General features: G+C 43.0%; 2 protein-coding genes across 3 annotated transcripts in view; one reads left to right on the forward strand and one right to left on the reverse strand.

Annotated features, from left to right (window-relative positions):
• Positions 1-5863, forward strand: part of LOC134206614 (uncharacterized) — a 54039-nt gene extending 48176 nt beyond the window's left edge. For both annotated transcript variants that reach the window (XM_062682344.1, XM_062682345.1), the window contains exon 5: positions 5601-5863. In XM_062682344.1, coding sequence (XP_062538328.1) covers positions 5601-5733 — 133 coding nt within the window. In that variant the 3' untranslated portion in view covers positions 5734-5863. The remainder of the gene's footprint in view (positions 1-5600) is intronic.
• Positions 5864-5874: 11 nt separating this feature from the next.
• LOC134206615 (uncharacterized) lies at positions 5875-21346 on the reverse strand. The gene is made up of 4 exons (XM_062682346.1): positions 20177-21346; positions 6887-7186; positions 6383-6819; positions 5875-6313 (listed from the first exon to the last, which is right to left on the reverse strand). Exons 1-4 carry the CDS (start codon positions 20675-20677, stop codon positions 5956-5958), a joined length of 1596 nt encoding a protein of 531 aa, XP_062538330.1. The 5' UTR covers positions 20678-21346; the 3' UTR covers positions 5875-5955.
• Between the last annotated feature and the right edge of the window lie 1930 nt (positions 21347-23276).

Genomic DNA, 23276 nt, shown 5'->3' on the forward strand with positions numbered 1-23276 from the left:
ATACCTTCTTCCGACAGTCACGTTTGAAATGCCCTTCCTTTTTGCAGTAATAGCACACTTTCTTCAATGTCGACTGCTGCGCCGACTTCACCACTATCTTCTTCTTCCACGATCCGGTTGCCAACACCTTTTCACTGAACGACGCGTTCTCCATTTGGCGTCTTCCCTCGTCGAGTAGCTTGCCTTTCACGAAATCGACAGTCAGATCATCGTCTGGTCGGCTTTCGAGGGCCATGATCAGGCCATCGTAGAAATCCGGAAGATTAGACAACATCAGAGCTACCATCCAGTTGTCTTTCACGTCTTCTCCCAAAGCAGACAGGCGAATGCGTAACGCCGTCATTTGTTTGAGATGTTCCGTCATGTTACCATTCTCTGACATCCGCAACGTTATCAGCTGTCGCACCACATGAATTATGCTTGAAAGCGAAGAACGCTCGTGGTAGTCCTTCAGTGCATCCCACATCTCTTTTGCGGTTGACTTTTCCATCACATGGATCAGTTGAGCGTCTTCAAGTGCCAAACCGATTAGTGCTTGCGCCTACTCGTCCTTACTGGTCCAGGGCACATCGACAATCGCAGGCTTCGGATCAGTCGCTACACTCAATACATTTTCCCGTGTCAATAAAAGCCGCATCTTAAACTTCCATATTGCGTAATTTTGGTCGTTCAATCTGTCAATCGGCACTTTCGCGTCCGCCATCTTGTCTTTCCGACACGATCAACCATGCTTTTCCGATTAAAGAAATGTTCACGCAACTTACACCCGCGACGGCAAACTTACGCACTTTCCGCGATCACTGGGCATATAACCTCTTCGGATGAGGTCCCAATGGAATGAAAGGCAAAGTATTGATTACATATAAAATAACTTTATTAATCAACGACGCGCACTCAACGAGATAACTTTCAAGACTAACTGCCTTGCGTAGCCAACAGAAAATAATGAAAAAACAATTTTAGGCTGATACAAAAAAATAGACTGGCACAAAATAATAATGAGGATTATCGTTGTTCTACCAACATGGTTTTCAGTGTAGCATACTGGTTTCGTGGGATGGAACCCAACCGAAAGAAATGGTCGGTTACCCTCCAATACATTTTTCGAACTTAATCTATCACATGTTGTGCATATGCATAAATCGAGTTCCAGAAATAATAATTAAGGCCAGTGTAGGATTGAGCTAAATTAGATTAAAAATAAATATAATGTTAGTTCATTGATTGTTAAAGAATAAATTATTATTACTTGCTTTTTGCTCAAATTTGATGAGGCTGAGGTATTGATAGCTTCGAGAACAAAAACAACGGAGAGAAAAAAACAAAAATTGAGAGAGCTTGTATAGGTCATGTTGAAAAAGCTTCAGTTTTAAGACAGATGTTTTGAGGTTGAATGTGCATCTCTTGGTGCAATGTGTTAAAAAAAAGTAAAGAATAAAAAACAGTATTTGACAGAAAAGTTTGTGTTTGAATTTGTTTAAAAAAATGAAGGACCCCGACAATGGCGCTAGTCGGTAGATTGGTAAGTTCCGCAATGTTTTAAGTTGTATTATTATGGCCCAGATGACGCAGTGGAGATCGGAGGCTATAGAGTGGAAAGTAGAGATTTTGATTCGGCTGCAAAAAAAACTGTTTATGGAGGTGTTCAAGACTCATACTCGTCGGACGCATCACAGGGCTGTTTCAGATTTTTATATTATGAACAATGTCACGATCGATTTTTTTTTTATTTATTTAAAAGATCAAAGTTTTATAATAGAAACCATCAATTTTGTTTGGAATTCATTCGCTTGACAGTGCTGGATTATACGCGTTTAATATTTGTGATGATTGTTATGTTTTACAATACTATTTGGAAAGTGGAAACAGATTAAAGTGAAGAACAGTTCTGAATAAAATTCATCCGCGCTAGGGGCGTCGGTACAATTTTTGCTATTTATGAACCACTGAAAGAAGGAAATAAATAGCGTGAATCAATGATTACATGTGATTGTGTCAACTTCAGTAGTTGTATTGAGTATAGAGTTCAAACATGTAAGATGTAATGAACTGAGAATAGTCGATTGTTGTATTTGAAAACGTTTGATACAATTGGATGATATCAAGAAATCCAATCTTCTTTTAAGTTGGTGCGTCTCTGCGTGGACGTGTGATCCGGATGAATCCTATAGAAGCAAAATTGATTTCCGAATATTAAACTATGCCCATTACTGCATGAAAAAGATCAGATGTGACATTTTGTAAAGAATTGGAAATTGTAAACTGAGATAAACTGAGAATGTGTATGGAATTGTTGGAATTTGGTTTTGATGCAAGATTCATTTTCCAGGGCCGCTAGGCGATTAGATATCTCGAAATTTGTAAGTTAATGGAAGTCGACAAAGTTATTCTAAAGGTCGAAAGCATTGTATTTAAGATTACTTTAATTTTGAATTCGGTCTCCTGGCGGCGCTGATGTGTATAGTGTTAGTGTATGGAAACATCTTAGATATCTTGGAATTTGTAAGTTATTGGAAGTTGACATCTGTACAAAAGTTGTTCGGAAGGTCAAAAGCATTGTATTGAAGATAATTTTGATTTTGAATACAGCCACTTGGCGGCGCTAGGGTGTTTCGGTTCAATATCTCGGAATTTATGAGTTATTGCAAGTTGACATCTATAACAAAGTTGTTCGGCGGGTCGAAAGCATTGCATTGAAGATATTTTTCTGGTGTTGATGCAAGATTGATTTTCCAGAGCCTAACTCTACACATGACTGCATAAACAAGATCAGCTATGGCCTTTTGTATAGAATAAGAAAGTGTAAACTTAGATGAACTGAGAATAGTATTGATTTTTTTGTTGTAAACAATTGTTGTATTTGAAAACGTTTGATAAGAGTGGAAGATGTAAGAAAAAAATCCAATCTTCGAGTGGGTTGGTGCGTCTTTGAGTGGACGTTTGATCCGGGTGGATCACGTGCAAAAAAAGTCCAATCTCCAAGTGGATTGGTGCGTCTCTGAGAGGACGTTTGATCCTGGTGGATCGTATAGAAGCAAATTTAGTCTCCGACTGATGAGCTCTGTCCATGGCTGCATGACAAAGATCAGCTGTTGCCTTCTGTATTGTGTTAGAAAGTGTAAACTTAGTTATTGTAATTCTTCTGGTTTTGATGCAAGATTGATTTTCCAGAGCCTGATAAGCTCTACCCATGACTGCATGAACAAGATCAGCTGTGGCATTGTGTATAGTGTTAGAAGGTGTATAATGAGATGAGCTGAGAATATTGCTGACAGCCAGTTAACCATTTTTTTTATACCGAACATGTGGAAAAATAGTTATTTTTTAATAACAAATATCAAACAAGGATACAACAAGATACAAATAAAACCACTTGTAGTAGAAAGCTTCGAAGCTTATCTTTTGAATGTGCATTGACTTGGCTGCCACTTTTTGCAACCTTGCGAGATATTTTGGTGTGAAAAATATGAAGTTTTGATCATAAATGTCAAATTTCCTTGTAACGATTGAAATTATTTTTATAATTTTATAGTTAAATGCCGTATTTTCATGTGCTGAATATGTTTCTAAAACATTGTTGACCTCAAAAATTCGACCATGCAAAGTTATTCATTAAATACGAGTTTTAATAGGGTCAACTGATCTATTTTCTAAAAATGAGTCATATTTTGTTCGTTTCAAAAGATAGACCCGTAGTGTCTTTGACAAAGTTTTTCAGTACATTATTTCTGACAACTTTCCCAAAAACGCCATTTTGTTTCAACAAATTTTGAGAAAAATAAAATTTCTATCTCACGTGGCGGGAGAAATATGCTATCGCCTTTCATCTTCTTTAATGGACGGGCTTGACATCATCTGACTAGAAGCGTGCATGTCAGTCGGTCTGGTGGCAAATTGGCAAGGTTTTCGATGCTGGCGGCTAATGACCTTCACCCGCCTTCGGGTACTCGTGCAATGAATGGAAGAGCCGAGTTTCTGCCGCCACGAGCCGGATTTTCGTTCACGGAGATACTACGATATCTCCGCTTTCTGATGATTCCGCAATGTTAGTCCGGTAACTTCACAAAAGTTGACACTAAGAGGAACCCGCCGATGCTTCTCACTGAACGATCCCGGTTTGCCGAACTTCGGATCTTGCAACACACGCGACGTCTAGAAAACTGCAATGGCGTCTCACTACTGCACCGGACAATTGAAGAAAAAATATCCGGGTTAAAGCGCGAACAAACTTGCGTGGTGATTCTATATCGTGGTTCACCTGGAAGAGAGCGATCCCGGCGATCGCCAGTTGTTTTTCATGCCTGCTCTATGGATGTGTTGGTTGGCGATCGAAGCGGTGGTGATGCGCTGTCGCTTTGACAGCCGATGTCATTGGTGCGTTATGTAGCGTACACCCGTTCAAACACGGTAGACCAACATTGACTCCGTCCTCAAGAAAATGCTTCGGCTGCTGCTTTGTTTGACCGTGTGTGAAGTTGTTCGAACAACAATTTGACAGTTGGCGGCTCGGTTTGGAAAAAATCAAAGCGGTTTGATTTTGGTTTGAGCTGTCGGGGACGGAGTCAAGCGAGTCAAGGTTTGCCGAACATGTTTGAGCGTTCATAGTAAAGTCGCACAAACGCCTATATATTTGTTGATGGCTGTTGGTAGAACTGGAGGATGCTTGACTAAACGAGAGGTGGAGTCAATGTTGGTCAAACTGTTGTGTCGGGATGGACGGATTATTCACCTCTTTTGCTACTGGTACTCGGTTTTTCTTCGACAACGTCCTGGTGAAAGTTTTCTCTCGGATTTCCATAAACTCAGCCCGCTTCGGAGAACCCTTTGTGCTGGAGCGTTGCGTCTCTCCACAATTTGCGGTATCAGCTATCTCCATCTTATCCATCTGATCTGTAGCATACGGGTCGCCACACCTATTGCAGTACGGCTTCTTGTGGAAATTCCAGGTGACGCACCCAAAGTTGAAGCCGTTAGTGCACTGCGTGACGTGACGGTGCACTGGCCCAAACCTGTAGACTTTTGGGTCAGGATTTCATACAATGGATGCCAACAAATAAACAATACTTTTAGTAACGCACTTCATTTGCATCCGTATTCTGCCACTCACCGAGGCTAACTACTCGCCACTCTGCGAGTTTGTGCACTTCGTCCTTCTTCATGTCGTGAAGCCCTCGCTTCAAAACCTTGAGCGGCCTCATACCAGGGAGGTCATTAGTGTAAAATTTATACTTGAGAACCTCAAGAAACGCTACGACAGACTTGTGGTGGTCCATGTTGGTACCGTATCACTCTCATGGTGGAATCAGGGGAACCAAATGCCAATGCGGGATCGAGAACGTACGAGATAATAAGATTTGTAATGCCGCCGTACTGGAATGAATGCAGTTTTTTCACGCATGGGAAAAATTGAGGCACATAAATTTTACGATCGAGCATGGCACTCTGCGATCTGCTTCGAACTGTACGAAGAGTTTGAAAACGAAACAATCGAAGTCATTCAGTTGTAGGTGCATTACACCTATTTTTTCATTAAAATTCAATTGATTTTTATTCTCTTTGTATAGATTTAATCATGATTTGTTCTTCACTCTCTATTGCAGGACTCGAGACGCCCCCTTCATCGGCCATCTCTTCGGAGGAATCGATTTCACGGATCAAGTCACGTGGTATTCCAGCATTCTGTACAGCCTACACAAGGATGACATCCTGCCGAGTAGTGATCTTTTCTTCTAGCCTTTTAGGTAGCCAATATTTACATGCGAGTATTTCCATTTTACCTAACTAGATTTTAACCAGTTATTGAATTCAGCTATGAATAAATTCATCAAGTAAGGACCGTCTTCAAATGGTCGCAATTTCTCAAGTGAACGTCGGTTTTAGTTTCAATTAATTTAAAACGAATTCATTTCGTTCCGATAATACTTTAACACAATTACCCTCAAATAGTCCATATCACTACCCCTTCGTCTTGTCATCCTCCCTTTCTGTCATGCTTGTCATGTTTCCATTGGAAACGGTCGATTCTCCACCACCGGCATCCTGAACTGTTGCCGTCGCATCACCAGTGGCAGCGGTCGTGGATACCGGTTCTTCACTCTTCCTCTGATCAGTTCTGTTGGAAGACACCGCCGATGATGCATCGCCATTCGTACGAACGGTGTAGTACCTCTGATCCTGCTCGTTCCGCCGCTGGAACTCGATCCCATAGATCACCAGGAAACTTGATGCGAACAGGCACCCCAGACTACTCAAGATCGCAAACGAAAGTGCGATGTAGTAGACCATGTTGAGCACCTCGCTACAGTTGAAATCGCTGCGAATGAGAACATTCAAAATTGATCAACCAATTTGAACATGACTCAAAAGCTGTCCTACAACTAACCGATATTCCAGCCAAATAACACCTTCCTCCTCCAGCATCTCCCCGGTTCGCCTCAAATCCAGCCCACTCACCAGGTGACGGCTGATCTCTACGGTATCATTGCTTCTCCCGCCATCCTGCTCCTCTTCCAGCTCCTTCCCACTTCTCAACTCACTGGCGGCCTCCGCGGTCGATATCCCCCGAGTATCGATCAAGCACACACAGCTGGACGAATTCACGTTAAATCTGTACTCCGGCGCGCACCGCAAATGCTCGGAGCTCAGGTTGGTCGTGTGGATCAACGCGTAGATGAATGCCAGCATGGTGAAGAAGATCGTCAACAGCAGTATGACCATCGCGTTCACGCGGATAAAGTTGAAGAAATTCTCCCGCAGCCGGTTCGACGGTCGTCGCTTGAAATCAAATAAAATAAGGAACAAGGAACCGCACACGGTTAGCTGAAAGTGGAAAAACGGAATTAATTTTTTAAAGTTCTTCGTGTCTTTTTGTAAGATTTCTACTCACAATCATGCCCGCCCAGTACGGGTTGTCCTTGGTTTGGGTGTTCGGGGACCACACGATGATGGTCATCCCGACCAGGGTAAGTATCGTACCGACGATGATCTCCAGGACCATCAGTATCCGGCTCAGGCGGATGTGCTTCAGGTTGAGCGAGTTGCCCTTCGGGTACCGCTGGGGAATGCTCTTGTTCACCACCAGCATCCGGCTGTGTCGCAGGCTGCTGCGGGTGGGTTTGTGTCGCCCTATCAGGTTGTTGGCGTTTTTGGAGAAGTTCTGCGGGACGGTGGTGGTCATGTAGACGGCCTGGAAGAAGAAGAAGAAGAAATGATGATGACATACGCATCTGAGAAGTAAAGAGCTAAATTGCAAAAAAAAAGAATAGCAAAAAAAATTTAAATGAGAACCAAAATTCAAATGGTCAAATGTGAGCATATATCCCTTTTTCCAAGTTTTCAGCTGCAATTTTATGTTTCTCTCAATGACGTGGATATTCCAATCCATTTTCTGACCGACACTACTGACTGCATCACCCGTGTTCCTATATGAATGGATAATTTCCTCACGTTCCAATAAGAGAGCAGTTGAAGAGCACCAGCTAGCGCTGAGTGTTCTCAATGGGTTTGCGGCACATACCTGAGTGTGCAATCGTTGAGCCTTGATGGCTTTTTTTGTTTGCATCATCATCAAAATCATCGGCTGGATGCAGTCTGCTGGGTTGCATTTGCAGTTGAAGTGGCGTTGGTTCGGATATTGGGCCATCGCTAAACAGAGAACTATTCTAGATTGTGGCAAAGCGGAAGGTGATGCAAGCGATCTTGGTCGCTGCGAATCTATATTAGCTTAGATTGGTGGAATTAAATCCAAAGATAATCAAATCCAATGCAATATAAGGGATCTGAATCGGAGATTCTTGTTAAAGTGGAAAATGCCCCGTCAGGTGGTATCTTAGAGGAGAAGCACTTTCATTGAACGAAACATCTAACAGCTCAGCGAGGCCACACGCCATTGCTACTTTAACAATTCAAGCATCACGCCTAACATAGAAACGCGGACGCATGGTGTGTTGTTCCATCGAAAAACTCGAGTAAATATTTTTTCCAAGTACGGGGGGGGGGGCGAAATCTGTTCACCTCATGAGATATCAATAAATGAAAAGGGGTTAAAGATAATTAATTTAGAAATAATTTAGCTTATCCTGATCATATACTTGACAGTAAGCTTTTAGGCCATTGATATAGAAAGTAGGCTTTGAAAACAAAACAACCAAAAATCAAAAACAAATCGCCAGCTACCAAACGCGGAGTTTCTGCCTTTTTTTTTTGCTGGTAGAACATAATTGAACCAAAAATAACTATGTTTTAATTGCTAGTTGCGAATCATAACATAGCATAAGCGGAACACAAATCAAAGGGGTTGCTTCTCAAGGTGCGTATTGATTTATTTACAGTGGTAGTTTAGTCAATCAGTATGCTTCAGTTCAAATATCTAGGTACCGCCGTCGGGGGTGACAATGGGTCTGGGGGTGAGAATGGGTCATCGCTCTCACCGGCAGCCTGGAAGTCGGATAGCAAAATCCGACAAAAAGGTCCCTTATATTTTAGTCTTCTTGCCCTCAGATGCATTCAATCTATTCTACAAGCATTCTAAGTACTTGAAACAGTGACCCATTCTCACCCCCATTTGACCCATTGTCACCCCTGACGACGGTAGTTGAAAAATAGCTATACGGATTTTGATTCTTCTATTCGGTGGACGAATTTAGACTTAGGCGTAATTGGCTTTATTCATTATTTTTTCATGGTTTTCGTAGTTTTTAATGAGTAAATGCGAAACACTTCAAAAGAAGAAACCTTCATGCTCCTGTATCAATGACAAACGTTTCATTTGTATTCGATTCCCATTTTCAGGTGACTGTTTCATATACTAAGGTGCTTAAGTGTACGGATTTTGATGCCTCACGGTAGTTTTGTCTACACAATTAGGAAAAAAAACTAAATCAATGATCTCCGTAGACAAGACTATGTTGGGAGTTGGGAAAATAATTTATTTTTCACATGAAAATCGTTTGAAGGATTGTTCACAATGAAAACGCTTCCATTATAATGTTAAAGCATGGAAAATGTGTGGGTGTGAAATAGCTAGTGTACAATGAGATTAATATTTACTACTCACTGCTGCATGTTCGGCACTCATCTCGAGTGCCATCACAGCAGGCTAGTCCAAGCAGCAAGTCAACCTGTCACTTTCGTTCCGACTGCGAACCAGCATACAGGTAAGACACGTAGCATCCGCATAGGAGGTTCCTTTCCGGTTCATTTCAGATTCTCACAGAAAACATGATCGATTAAGAAAATTATTTTTAACTTTTTAGTGGAATGTCTTCACTTGCCATAAGACGACAAGTCGAGTCAAGTACGAAACACTGAAGACGACCTTTCTGTTGAGCTCGAAATACGTATATGTCAAGGTACAATTAAATGGTGGAATTTAATGGGATTGTACAAACTGGTCATATGATCGATGCTATTACAATTTTTAGTTCTGGTATTTCTTTATAAGTAAAATAGCAGTAATAAGTGGTTGGGGTTCTACTAAATGAATCTGTGTCAAAAGGTCGAAAGGACAAAAGGTCTAAAGGACAAAATGTCGAGAGGACAAAAGGACAAAGGACAAAAGGTCAAAAGGTCGAAAGGATAAAATGTCGAAAGAACAAAATGTCGAAAAGACAAAAGGTCGAAGGTCAAAAGGTCGAAAGTCAAAAAATTGAAAGGAAAAAAGGTCGAAAGTAAAAAAATTGAAAGGACAAAAGGTCGAAGAAAAAGAGGGTCGAAAAAATGACAGAAGGTTTAATGAAAAACAGGTCAAAAAATCAATTTTGAAATCTAAAAAAAAAAAAAAAATACTAAAGTTTCCCTTCAGAAGGCTGTTTTGGGCGTTAGAGGGTTACTAGTTGACTTTAAAATGAAACACAAACGTTCACAAATCACGTGAGGGAGCGTCCATAAATTACGTAATGCTTAGAGGGGGAGGGGAGTTGAGCGAAGTCTGATGATCCATACAAAATGTTTTGATGTTTCGTACAAAAAGTGAGGCATAGGGGGGAGGGAGGGTATAAAATTCCCAATTTTTGCGTTACGTAATTATTGCATCTGCACTAACGCAAATGTTGGCAATTCCATACCTCTCCTTACTTTACAGCGTAACGTTACGGTTTCTAATAATAAAAATAAATGTATTATGTATATTCGTTTTTAGTTACTTAAAAACAAATTTTGTGAACAAAAACTTATCATCTTTTGAGCACATAAAAATAAAATTACTGTCATCAAAAGATGGTATGTTAAGCTAAAATGATATATTTTGAATTATTATTTTGATGAAAATGAGTGAAGAACCAAAGACTAATTAAGACGTTCATGTCCCATACAATAGCCCACTTTTTTAGTGCTCATGGAGTACCGGAATAGAAAATTGAACAACCGCATTATGCTCTCACCTTGGTGCAAGTACAGAGCTGAGTAACTAGTACATCTTCATGTGTTGTTACGGCAACCTTCCAAATGTTATGTAGATCAAAACATTGGAAAAATGTAACCGGAGCTGCCATTTGACAGAAAATTCGTTTACCTATAATATTACAAGTGCCGGTTTGTTAGTCATTAGTCCTCCTGAAGCGTTTTGGCTTGCCCAATCGTAATTGTGGGCGTATTTCCACACGGTTTAACAAACATTTGGGGTAATCCCACAGCCGGTGCCGTAGACTGCCCAAACGTATCGGTTGCACTCCTAGGTGTCGTATAATGATTATGATTGAGATGCAGGTGAACCGCTCGATGTAGCCTATGGTACTGCATCGATAAATCGTTCAGCTTTTGGAAATGGTCTGATCTTCAATTCTCAGTTCTTGAAAGGATTTATTCTCAAGCTCCTGCATGATTGAGTTGCAATGCTGCTGACACGTGAGGCCGTTTGCCACCACCGTTCCATTTATGCGTGATCAGAGCAGCGCCTTCAAATACGGACACCAAACAATCCCAGACTTTGTACCAGTTATCCAAAAACCCTCTGGTCGTAGTTTGATTGGTGATTGCCTAATCAAAAAGCGACATAATACATTTATTTATATATCCACATGAATAAAATTAGATATCAAAAAAACTTTTTACAAACATTTTGTTTTTAATTACTAGGTACTATACGGTAGTCATTTCTCTTTGTTCAGCAGCACTGAGGACAAAACAATCGAAGAGAACATGTAGTTCGTGTGTGGGTTGAGAACTCCTGGAATGAAATAACTCATTACTTTACTTTACGCATCAAACTAGCTAATTAACACTGGTTGATATTTCTCTAGTAGAACTTGTAGAACTCCAATCTACCACTCCGGATATTTCCAGATATTAGATTACAGAAAAAGAGTACGAATTCCTGGGTGGTGACTAGCTTTTGAGTTGGTGGCCGATGAGCCCCCAATCCATAGCCAAACATGGCCAAAATGGACTCCTGTGAAGCTCAGCGAGACTACCCTCGTTCTCAGGCGGATTCATTACCCGATTAGCTGCCACCCCGTAGACGAGTAAAAAAGTGTAATTGTTTGGAATGTTAAACCTACGCCGGTTACAGTTCGAAGAGACCTCACTATAAATAGTTTCAAGACGGCAAAGTCGAGAAAAGCCAGGAAAAAAATTTCACCCATGGCTTCACATGGAAAATATGGAGAATGCTAGAAGCGCTCCATGAGTACTGCTTGTCAATTCCAGAATCGACGAGTAGATATCCTCTTTCTCGAGCGATGAAAATTCTGAAAAATAAGAAAATGAAATAATGAAATAATTTTGCAATTGCATTTTGCATTGCATTGCTAAACAAAACAAAATCAAAAGTGTTCTTCCAAACAAGATGTGGTTGCCATAGACTACTAGTGACTCTATTTAGTCGCAAGGCAGATAAAAACTTGGGTCTGCACAGAAACGTCAAACTTGGGTACCGAGGGACCAAATGCAGTAGTAGAACTGGTCCCTCGCATGAGCCTTACAGTTCCGTCTTAATTAGTCTTTGTTTGGAAGGTTGCCGTAACAACACATGAAGATGTACTAGTTACTCAGCTCTGTACTTGCACCAAGGTGAGAGCATAATGCGGTTGTTCAATTTTCTATTTCGGTACTCCATGAGCACTAAAAAAGTGGGCTATTGTATGGGACATGAACGTCTTAATTAGTCTTTGGAAGAACTATTTTCAGGAACTACAATTAAAGTTAAAAAAGCCTAGTAATACCTTGTTAAAAATATTGATTTGACAATACACCTCTGAAGAATACCCTATGTTTTAACAAAGGAAAATTCAAGAATGAAATGTTTTCAGGTGTTTTAAGTATTTCACATGCGGCATAAAAATGCGATACTCGAAAGAAAAGGTTATGAATAAAAGAAAGAAAAGAATCAACAAATAAAGTTAAACACAAATAAATATGAATGAGCGAAACTCGAATGACAAGCCTTTGATTAAAAGAAGGAAAAATTCAACAATAAAATATAATCAGGTGAAAACGAATGAATATAAATATGCGAATCTCGAAATAACGATATATGACTAAATGAAGGAAAAATTCAACAATGAAATATTATCAGGTAAAACATAAATGTGCAAAAGAATGGTTGAATAACACTCGACGTTTTGCCTAATTTTTTCGAGCTTCGACCTTTTGACCTTCGAGTTTTTGATCTTCGACTTTTTGGCCTTCGACCTTTTGTCCAACAACCGCAATTTCTATCTTTTGTTCTTTCGACCTTTTGTCTTTTGACCTTTTTACTTTCGACCTTTTGTCCTTTGACCTTTTTACTTTCGACCTTTTGTCCTTCGGCCTTTTGACTCAGATTTTTTGTTTCGACCTTTTGTCCCTTCGGCATTTCGACAATTGGTCCTTTCGACCTTTTGACCTTCGACCTTTTGTCTCAGATAATTTTTTTTCGACCTTTTGACCCTTCGATCTTTTGTTCTTTCGACATTTTGTCCTTTCGACCTTTTGACCCTTCGATCTTTTGTTCTTTCGACCTTTTGTCCTTCGACCTTCTGACCTTCGACCTTTTGTCCTTCAACCCTGCCAAATCGCCCCGAGCGCCAATAAAAAAATTACAATTTTCTAGCACAAGTTTTCGTGTAGCAGATCCAGTTGATCACAAATCGTATCGGATATCCTTCCACCCTATAACTGAGAATACTTAACTGAGAATACTTAACTGAGAATACTTAACAAACAGGGTTGAAATATGTCAAAGTCAATGCAGTGAAAAACATGGATCTCAGTATATTCTACGGTCAATCTCACAAATGAAAGAATGAATTGATATAAATTCATTTCCATTTTCATTCTTCGAACAAAATATCACAAGTCAGTCAAAAGGGTGCTTGGTGCGACCAAGTGAAGCACGTAGAAAAAAAATGATATCTCTTCATCCATTTTATCTTCATATGTACAATAATTTTATACATTTGGCCTGTTTATATGTATTACGAGCTGGAATCGAAATAAAATACCTAAACTTTGGCATAAAAACCCAGATTAATCCATCTAGCGTTGGTGGTGCCTTTCTCGCATTTAGTTACGACATCAACCGTATATGGGGTTTATATGGTCCGATGTACCATAACTTTGAAACGCAACGTTCATAACTTTGAAACGCAATGACCGATCGTTATGAAATTCAATAGTGATCAACAAGGCTTTGTCCCCTGTCGAATGAAACTTGTTGCGAGAAAATCGGTTAAGGATTACTATATGAAAAGTTGTCTAATGTTTTTTATAGCTTTTGTGCACACACATACACACATACATACACACACGACCCCTCCCCATGGCCACTGCGAGTTAGACCGGGACCATAGTCCCTAACCCCTAATCCCAAGGCGTCAAGCGACCCGTGCCGAGGGGATGCATGGCCAGGGGGGTGAAATAATGAGCTAGGCCTTTAACGGAGCCTGTGGGGTACCTGGGAACCCTCCACAGTAATTGTCCCTTACCGTGTCATGCTGGGCTCTGGCGTGGTGGACCTCCCCTAGCAGCACATATGTTCCACATGGCTTACTGCAACTCATATGTGACCAGATTTAGTCACAATCAAGTCGCTGCAACAATTTTTGTCTGAGTTGTGCTGCTCGGGTCTTTTCCCGAGCAACTCGTGGGACCAAAATGGAAAACCAAGTCAATTCTTCAATTAGTGGTAGTAGTATAGGCGACAACCCCTTCGCAAGAGGTGGGTTGTTCAGGTCTCCGCCTAGGAGGCCAGAGGCAATAGTCGGCAGCTCAGTGCGCAGCGCCAGCGTGAGTCACTTAACCATCTCCCAGGCTCCGCCGGTAGAGGTTATAGACGGCCCATGGCTTGTGAAAGCGATGAACCACAAACGCGATGGGCTTTCGGCCTTCGAGGTGGCGACGGAACAGCTGGACGCCATCATCGACTTTGCGTCATCGAAGCATAATATCAGTAAGGAACTCAAGAGGAGCTTGCTGAAACTTCGAAAGTCTCTGCTGGACGCCAAGCTGGAGAGGGCGGTCGGGACGGCCAAAAGCGAACCCGTGAAATCTGTGGAGTCGAGGTCTACCCAGACTGAGGCCCAAGAATTCGCGGATTTGGGCAAGGTCGAATCGACCGAGGGCGTGCCAGCGAAGACGGTGGAGCCAAAGTCTACCCAGACTGAGGCTCAAGTATTCGCGGGCACGTCGGGGGTGACGGCTCCAACGGAGCAGACACAAAAACGGGGGAGACAGTCTCCAGGGGATGAGCTCCCTGGGGACCGCTCCAAAACGCGGAGGGTTACTACCCCGAACAAGGGTAGTGGGGCTGGGAAGCTGAATTCCGGCCAGGTACCTCCAAAACCGGGGGAGGAATGACCTGGAAAGGTCCGTCCACCCAGGAAAGACGGTGGTAAGGGGTTACGGCAGGCTGAGAGCTCTCAGCCGCACCAGACCAGGGAAATAGAGGGGGATGACGCCTCCTGGACCCTGATCAAAAACAAGAGGAAACCAAAGACGTCAAGGGCCGAAAAGAAGGCCCAGGCGAATGGGGGTAGCAAGAAGTCTAGGGTAGACACCAATCGCTCCAGGGGCGATGCCCTAGTCATCACGACGGACGAGGCTAAGTATTCGGACGTCTTGAAGGCGATGAGGAGGGACGTCAAGCTCGGTGAACTCGGCGCCGACGTACGTCGAATAAGACGTACCCGGGTGGGCGAGATGATCCTTGAGCTAAAGTGGGGCGTCTCGAAAAAGGACGCCGCCTACAAGAAGTTGGCGGAGGAAGTCTTAGGCGAGACGGTCAAGGTGAGGGCACTCACTACGGAGGTGAATCTAAGGGTTAAAGACCTGAACGAGATCACCGAAGTTAAAGAGCTTGTCACGGCACTGCGGCGACAGTGTGAAGTGGAGACGCCCACCGCAGCCGTTCGGCTACGGAAAGGTCCGGCAGGGACGCAGGTAGCGTTGGTTCGGCTATCTGCAGCGGACGCCTCCAAGGTAGTCAAGTTAGGGAGCCTCAAGGTGGGATGGTCGGTATGCCCTGTGGGCATATACGAGCAACCCGAAGTTTGCTTCAAGTGCCTGGAACCGGGGCACAAGCAATGGGACTGCAAAGGCCCTGACAGAAGCAAACTCTGCCGACGCTGCGGATTGGAGGGACATAAGGCACAATGCTGCACGAACCCTCCCAATTGTTTGATTTGTTCCAGCAAAGCTGTGAACAGCAAGCACCCCATGGGGGGTTCGATGTGCTCGGCGTTTAAGCGTGCTGCAAAATCACAGTGCAGGTAACGCAGCTGGCTTGCTCGGCCTCGCCCGAGTGTTTGGTGTGCGCAGGTTTAGAGGAAACGGCGGAACACGTGTTGTTCGTGTGCTTATGTTTTCACGCAATGCGTGACCACATGCTTGCCACATGTGGTCTGGACACCACCCCGGACAACCTAGTTCGGAGGATGTGTAAAGATGAAGTTGGCTGGAACGCCGTTTTATCGGCTATCGTCCAAATCGTCTCGGAGCTACACAGAAGGTGGCGCGTGACTCAAGGATGGCTAGTTCAGGCGCAAATAATAGGTGGGCCAAGGGATCGGAGTCGGCTTCATGGGTCATACCGGTAGTCATGCTCTGTGGTCGAACTCGATCCTTTTATCGAACAAGTGGTCGCGCGAAGAACAACATAGTATCGTCGCTTTCGCGGCGGCGGTCAACCGGGCGGGTTCCGAGCCTGAGGACGGAAAGAGTTCCTCGTCAAGGCTGGGGCAGGCGTAGGCACCGCGTCGGCAAGTCCCTCTGTGTGCTGGCGAATAGGCCCTATCGCAGAAAGGTCAATTTGGGGTGCACGCGGCATTATCATTCTTGATACCAGTCGTGCAGAGGGAAGCAGGCGCAAAGTCGACCCTTCCCACCTTCCGAGGACATAGGGCGTGGTAAGGCCACCTGGAAAGCCGGCAATGCGCTGGCACGATACCATGGTGTTCTTCTAAAAAAGCGAGTCACGATGTTCGATGCTGCAAGGACACGCAGCTAACCTCGAGGGTGCGTTGTGCACTGGCTCCCCTTTGAAGCATTACTTTCTGGTTGTACCGAAGGGACTATGGGCTTGGCGGCAATGGAAACGGTTTAGCGGGTCGGGGATGTAGTCCTGCCTCCCTCGTCTGCTGTTGGAGGTGGTCCCTAACCCCGTACTTCCTGGACAACCCAGGATGTCTGATGAGCAGATTCCCCCTCCATTGCTTAGGAAGAAAAAAAAACACACACATACATACATACACACAAACAGACATCACCTCAATTTGTCGAGCTGAGTCGATTGGTATATAACACTATGGGTCTCCGAGCCTTCTATCAAAAGTTTGGTTGAGTGATCATATAGCCTTCACATATACTTAGTTTACGAGAACGGCAAAAAGGAAAAAGGAGAAAGAAGGAAGAAGGAAGAAAGAAGAAGGAAGAAGGAAGCAGGAAGAAGAAATAAAGAAGAAGGAAGAAAACGGAAAAAATAAGAAAGAAGATGGAAGAAGGTAGAAGGAAGAGGGAAGAAGAAAGAAGGGAGAAATAAGAAGGAAGATGAAAAAAGGAAAAAGAAAGACGGAAGAAGGAAAAAGGAAGAAGGAAGAAGGAAAAAAGGAAGAATGAAAATGGAAGAAGGAAGATGGAAGAAGGAAGAAGGAATAAGGAAAAAGGAAGAAAGAAGAAGGGAGAAGGAGGAAGGAAAAAGGCAGGCAGGAGGAAGAAGGAAGAAAGAAGAAAGAAGAAGGATGAAAGAAAGAAAGAAAGAAAGAAGAAAGAAGAACGAAGAAAGAAGAAAGAGAAAGGAAGGAGGAAGGAATAAAGAAGAAGGAAGAAGGGAATAAGGAAGAAGGTAAAAGGAAGAAGGCTGAGGGAATGAGGAAGAAAGAAGAAGGGAAAAAAGGAGGAAAGAGAAAGAAGGAAGGCGGAATGAAGAATAAGGAATAAGGAAGAAGGAAGAAGGAGGAAGAAAGTAGGAATAATTGAGAAGGAAAAAAGAAGGAGGAAGAAACAAGAAGAATTAAAGTAGCAACAGAAAGAAAGAAGCAACGAAGAATAAAAGAAGAAGGAACAAGGAATAAGGAACAAAGAAAAAGAGGGGAAGATGAAGAAGAAAGTATAAAGAAAGAAAAAAGAAGGAAGAGGAAGAAGGAAGAAGGATGAAGAATGAAGGAAGAGAAATATGGAATAGGAAGAAGGAAGAACAAAGAAAGAAGAAGAATGAAGGAAGAAAGAAGTGAGAAGAAGGGCCTAATGGCCATTCGGCCTAATGACCTTCGGCTAGGACATGGTTCCGGATGTTCCAAGAACCTGGTTCCCTGGGGTAGTGGACGCTTTTCAAGTGGTGTAAAAACCAGTCTTGCGGCATATCAAACTTCATAATTTTGGAAGACAATCTCAATAGATGAGTTTTTGAAATGTTTTGGATACATTGGTCACGGCCGGAACTGTTACTGGGAGCCTGGTTTCCTCAGGGAAGCGTGCTCGATACGTCGCAAATCGGGTTTCGGCGCTAATTGTTTTTTGCCAACTTCACTTGGCGAATCAGTTCTCCTTGACTTTCGAATTTGGATTCAGGTTCGCAGGAACGTTTTCGAACGTGGCCAATGTGTCCGAAACCTCTCCAAAACTCATCTTTTGAGCTTGTCTTCCAAAACCATGGAGTTTGATACGCCGCAAGATGGGTTTCGGTGCTAATCGAAATTTGTCCGGTCCCCTGAGGGAATCAGGTTCCCACGAACACTTCCGGACGTGGCCAATGTGTCCAAAATCTCTAAAAAATTCATGTATTGAGTTTGTCTTTCGAAATCATGGAATTTGACATGTCGCTAGATGGGTTTCGGTGCAAATCGAACTTTGTCCGCTTTTCTGAGGAAACCTGGCTCCCGGGGACACTTCCAGACGTGGCCAATGTGCTCAAAATCTCTCAAAATTTCATGTATTGAGCTTGTCTTTTAAAATCATGGAGTTTGATATATTGCAAGATGAGTTTCGGTGCTGATCTCAAAAACTCATCTATTGAGCTTGTCTTTCAAAATAATAGAGTTTGATATGTCGCAAAATGAGTTTTGGTGCTAGGCGAGATTTGTCCACTTTCTTGAGGGAAACAGGTTCCCGGGAACACTTCCGAACGTGGCCAATGTGTTCAAAACCTCTGAAAAACTCATCTATTGAGCTTGTCTTTCAAAATCATGGAGTTTGATATGTCGCAAGACTGGTTTTTACACCACTTGAAAAGTGTCCACTACACCAGGGAACCAGGTTCCCGGAACATCCAGAACCATGTCCTGGTGATCCAATGGTATCAAAACTAACTTCTGATCCTGGTCAATGATGATTGACCACGTTTGCATCAGCATTCTAGGCACTTTCGTCCATTTATCAATGGTTTAAAAAAAAAGACCCGTTTTGACTGCACCTGACCCAGGACCCCGCCCTAATAAATCCGGCCGGAATCAAGTCATGTACCAAAAAATAGACATGATGACGCTTCTTCCCTGAAAACTTCATGGCAATCGGACGAAAAATGAGCCCACACGGGTTATTTGAATTTTGATTTCTGGGTCAGACCGAAACGGGTTAAGAGGTTTGGAAGGATCCATTCAAGGCGTTTGGAAGACTCCTTCCAGGAGGCTTAGGAAGCTTAGTCCAAGAGCCTCGAACCTTACAAGCGGGTTTTGAGGCTCCGTCCAAGAGGCGCGCTCTAGGAATTTTTCGGGTTGGAAATTGTCTCGCCCTCCCTGGGCATAAAGTAGCATCGGGTTAGCCTCATGATATACGAATGCAAAAATGGTAGCTCGGCTGGGAAACCTCGCAGTTAATAAATATGAAAGTGCTTAATGAACACTAAGCTGCGAGGCGGCAATGTTTCAGTGGGGGATTTAATGCCAATGAAGAAGAAGAAGAAGCATATTTCAGTATCAGTCCCATATATATAAATGATATTTTTAAATAAAATAATTGTAATCGGAAATAGTGGTGATCCAACGTTGCTATTGTATCCAGGTATCAGGTATCTAATACTAAAATTGTGCAATTCATTTGTTTTAAATGTCGATAGTGCCTCAATACTGAATACCTTCACGAAGCATGTTATACGCAATCTTGTTAAAACAATATTCTAATTTTTCTCACAAATCTATGAACACAAAGTCTCCATTGCGTAAAACACGTGTTAATCAAGCTTCAAGTGCCACTCCAATTAACAAACGCATTAGGCAGTAATTGGCACCGCACGGGAGATACTTATTCCAAGTGCAAGCGAGAATAATGGTCGTTTGTATTCACCAGATGTACGATTTTTACGCATTTCAAATGAACTAAATCTTCCGGCCGCGCCGCCACCAATTTAGAACTCATTAGGCCCCAAGGTATTTACGCCAGCCAGCAGCGGTGCTGCGACCGCTGCTAGCGATGCCGGATGATGGCGACGCCTCGGCTGCTGACATCACACCGCAAACAGGCCATCGCATCAGTCAGGCAGCCAGGCAAGCGGGCGGCCGTCCGTCCGTCGTCAGCATATCGAAATTTAAATTTACCGTAACCGACCGGTACGGTACGGTGCTGATGATCGTGTGCATTAGATGGGGACGACGTCAGCGGCAAAAAAGTAATGGAAATGGGAAAAAATAATAACAACCTCGATAGTGCTGCCAAACAGGTAGCATTCCTGGAAAGTGAGCCGCAGCGTTATTCATCACCAGTAATGTCGGTCATTATACCCGAGAGCGAACGGGAAATTATGGGGTTTGTGATTCCTAGGAGTGACACCTACCTCAGAAGGCGTTCCGGCGTCTGGCAGTTTTATGGTAATGTTCCGTTGACTCGATACTGGACGAGATTTGGGCGACTCTGACGGGCCCGGAGACTCGGTGGATCGCGCTGGAGCTGTGCTGGTGGTAGACGACGGGGAGGACGCCACAGGAGGTACGATCGTCGCAGGGGGTGTACTCCGATCTTGATTGTCGATTAATTGCTGCGTCTCATCGGTGGGATCCTCCTTTGATGATGCGTCAGTGACGTCTTCCAATACGGCTAGCGGAACTTGGGGAAACCCAAAAAAGTCCGACTTGGCATTACTCATCAGCAGCGCTGATCGTCGTGGATCGGTCGTAATTGGGATCTCGTCGTCAAACTTAAACTGAATATCCGGTATGTGAATGGGTTTTGTGCCAGAGGACGACCCACCGGCGGTGATGTTGTCGTAGAAACTATGTGGCCGCTCATCTTCCGCGGATGTCGTCAATTCCGTGCTTGATCGCTTCCCCGAGGACATGATTGACGGTGAAAGCGAAATCCTCACTCAAAACACTAACAGCCTTGGTCGTAAATCACGCACTTCCTCAATTTCTTTCTTCGAAGGTTTCATTGACACCAACAACCACTTATTATCACAAGCCACTACCGAGCCACATGCGATCGCATGCCGATCGTGGCTTCTCTTTGTTCTTGCGTTTGCTGCACAGCTCACTTCACGTCCATTTCTTCCACCACGCACTAATTGCCAATCAAAACAATTTGACACAGTTCAAATCCAAACAACGCTCCCACAGGTCATCCAAACGGCATCTTCTCGATCATCGTCGATATCGCATAGCGGACACCGCAAATAAAAAGAGTCTATTGACTTCCGATTTCTCTTCTGCCACCACGCTCCCCAAACACCCCGCGCGATCGATCCGCAAATAAATGGGTTGGAGCCCCAACTACTCAAACCGCACCAACACACTCGCGAACCGTTGGTTGTTGTTGGCCGCCGTTTTCAAACCTCGAAACGGGTTCTTCGCCACCACCGGAATTCGGGTTGGACACGCATGCAACAGGGGCAGGAGGTATCGCACGATCACCGAGCACTGACTACCGCGCGATCGCTGGCCAAGAGAGGACGCACTACCTGTCTGGATCTCTGCTCACCGTCAACTGAATCACCGAATGCAGTTTGGCTCTGTTCTGCGCCGGACGGATGGCTGAAGATCACCTTTCGCTCAGTGTGTGGCGACCTGCTGAAACATAATTAGGTTCGCTCTTTCTTGTTCTCTGCGGTGGCGGAACGTGAGAGAGATAGAGAGAAAGTGAAGAGAGTGATGTGTCTCGCTCAACAGGTAGGAGTCAATGAAAATAAATACTAAGGTATGGAAATCCATATAATGTGTGCGTGCCTTTTGTGTATGGTGAAAAAGCTTTCACTACTACATTCGAACGAGCTCCCATAAGAAGCCGTGCAAATATGTACGTCACCATTTGCTGTTTACATTTTCTATCATCCACTAATACAGTTGCATTTGGTCTTCTTCCTCACCTTCTATCTATTCTCATTGGGTAGGAGCTAACGATGGAAACAAACACGTGCTCTTTCGCATGCTCTTACACTCACAAAAAACTCCGCATTATATTCATGAGTTCACACATGGATTTTTGCAATGGGGGTAGCGAAATGGATTTCATAGTTTCGACACATATATTCCATGCGCCCACATGTATTGCATGAGTGTCCACACATACTATCCATGTGGATCATAGTATCCATGTGTGAATTTGTATGCAAATAAGTATGTGCCGACACATGATATGCATATTTCAAAATACATGGATTTTTACCATAAAGTATGTGTCGATTTTCCTGAGTGTATGTTTTACCTGCGAAATATCATCTGAGAAAGTCGAATAAAGCGATACTTTGAAAGACCCCTCGTTGGAAACGATTTAAGTCTGTATCGTTCTCTCTAGTTTTGCACAGTTTCTCTTAAGAATTGAATACGTTTAGAGATTAAGCAAAACCAGAAAACTTTCCATCTCTGCGAATGGATTTTGTTATTAAAACCAAATAAATTCCAGAACCAGAACCTGAAACAAACCATTCAATACTCTTTTTACATTTTACCTACATTCCAACACCCAAGTGGAGCATTGCTTCCTCGCCACTTAGATTCAATAAAAGGACTTTTGTAGTAATTAATTGAGCGTATTATCACGTATTGTGAGCCAAGTTTCCACTCAAAAACTGTTTAGATAGGACAAGAAACCGAACCCACCTGCCTTAATCATAGTCTGTTTCGCGGTCTCTTATCACACCGCTGATCTACGGAAGGACACATCGAATAGCTGTTTTGACAAGATCAATAATTCTAGTCAACAGTTTAGAAGTTTGACACGGCAGACGAGTCACGCAATGCGACGCAAAAACTCATGCGGTGGAATATTAATTATTGAACTGATCAACAGTGGATCGCTGTCTGTCTTGGTACAGTGATCACCACGTCACTATCCAAGCCGTTCCTGGATGGACGTTACGCAGAATAACAGCGATTTCAACAATGCTTGTTCTCTCATATGGCCCTCCGCTAATCTTCAGTTTCTAACCATTTCACACTTGCCGCTCGCTTGCAGTGCCAATAGAATCTGCATCTTCATTACTTTCATCTACTCCTTTTCACTTTGAGTAGTATAATTATCGCCGAAAAAAGCCAATAAATTAATTAAGATTTTACCATCTTCTTCCTTTTTCTTCTACTTTTTTTTCTTCTTCGCTTTTACTTTTTCGCTCTTGTTTCTTCTTCCTCCTTTTTTGTTCATTATTTCTCCTGCCTCTTGCTTCGTTCTTCTTCTTCCTTTTTCTTCATTATTTCTCCTTCTTCTTTCTTCCTTCTTCCTCAATCCTTCTTCTTTTTTCTTCTTCTTTCTCCCTTTTTTATTTCTCGTTCTACATATCTTCTACATTCTTCTTTCTTTTTTCCTCCATCCTCCTTCCACTTTTCCATTTTGCTTCTGACTTCGTTCTTTCTTTTTTGTCTCCTTCCTTCTTTCTTGTTTATTCTTTTTTTTTTCTCCTTTCTTGTTTCTTCTTCTTCGCTCTTCCTGCTTTCTTTTTCCTTCTA

Source organism: Armigeres subalbatus, chromosome 1 (assembly GCF_024139115.2).
Source record: "Armigeres subalbatus isolate Guangzhou_Male chromosome 1, GZ_Asu_2, whole genome shotgun sequence".
NCBI classification, from domain to species: domain Eukaryota; kingdom Metazoa; phylum Arthropoda; class Insecta; order Diptera; family Culicidae; genus Armigeres; species Armigeres subalbatus.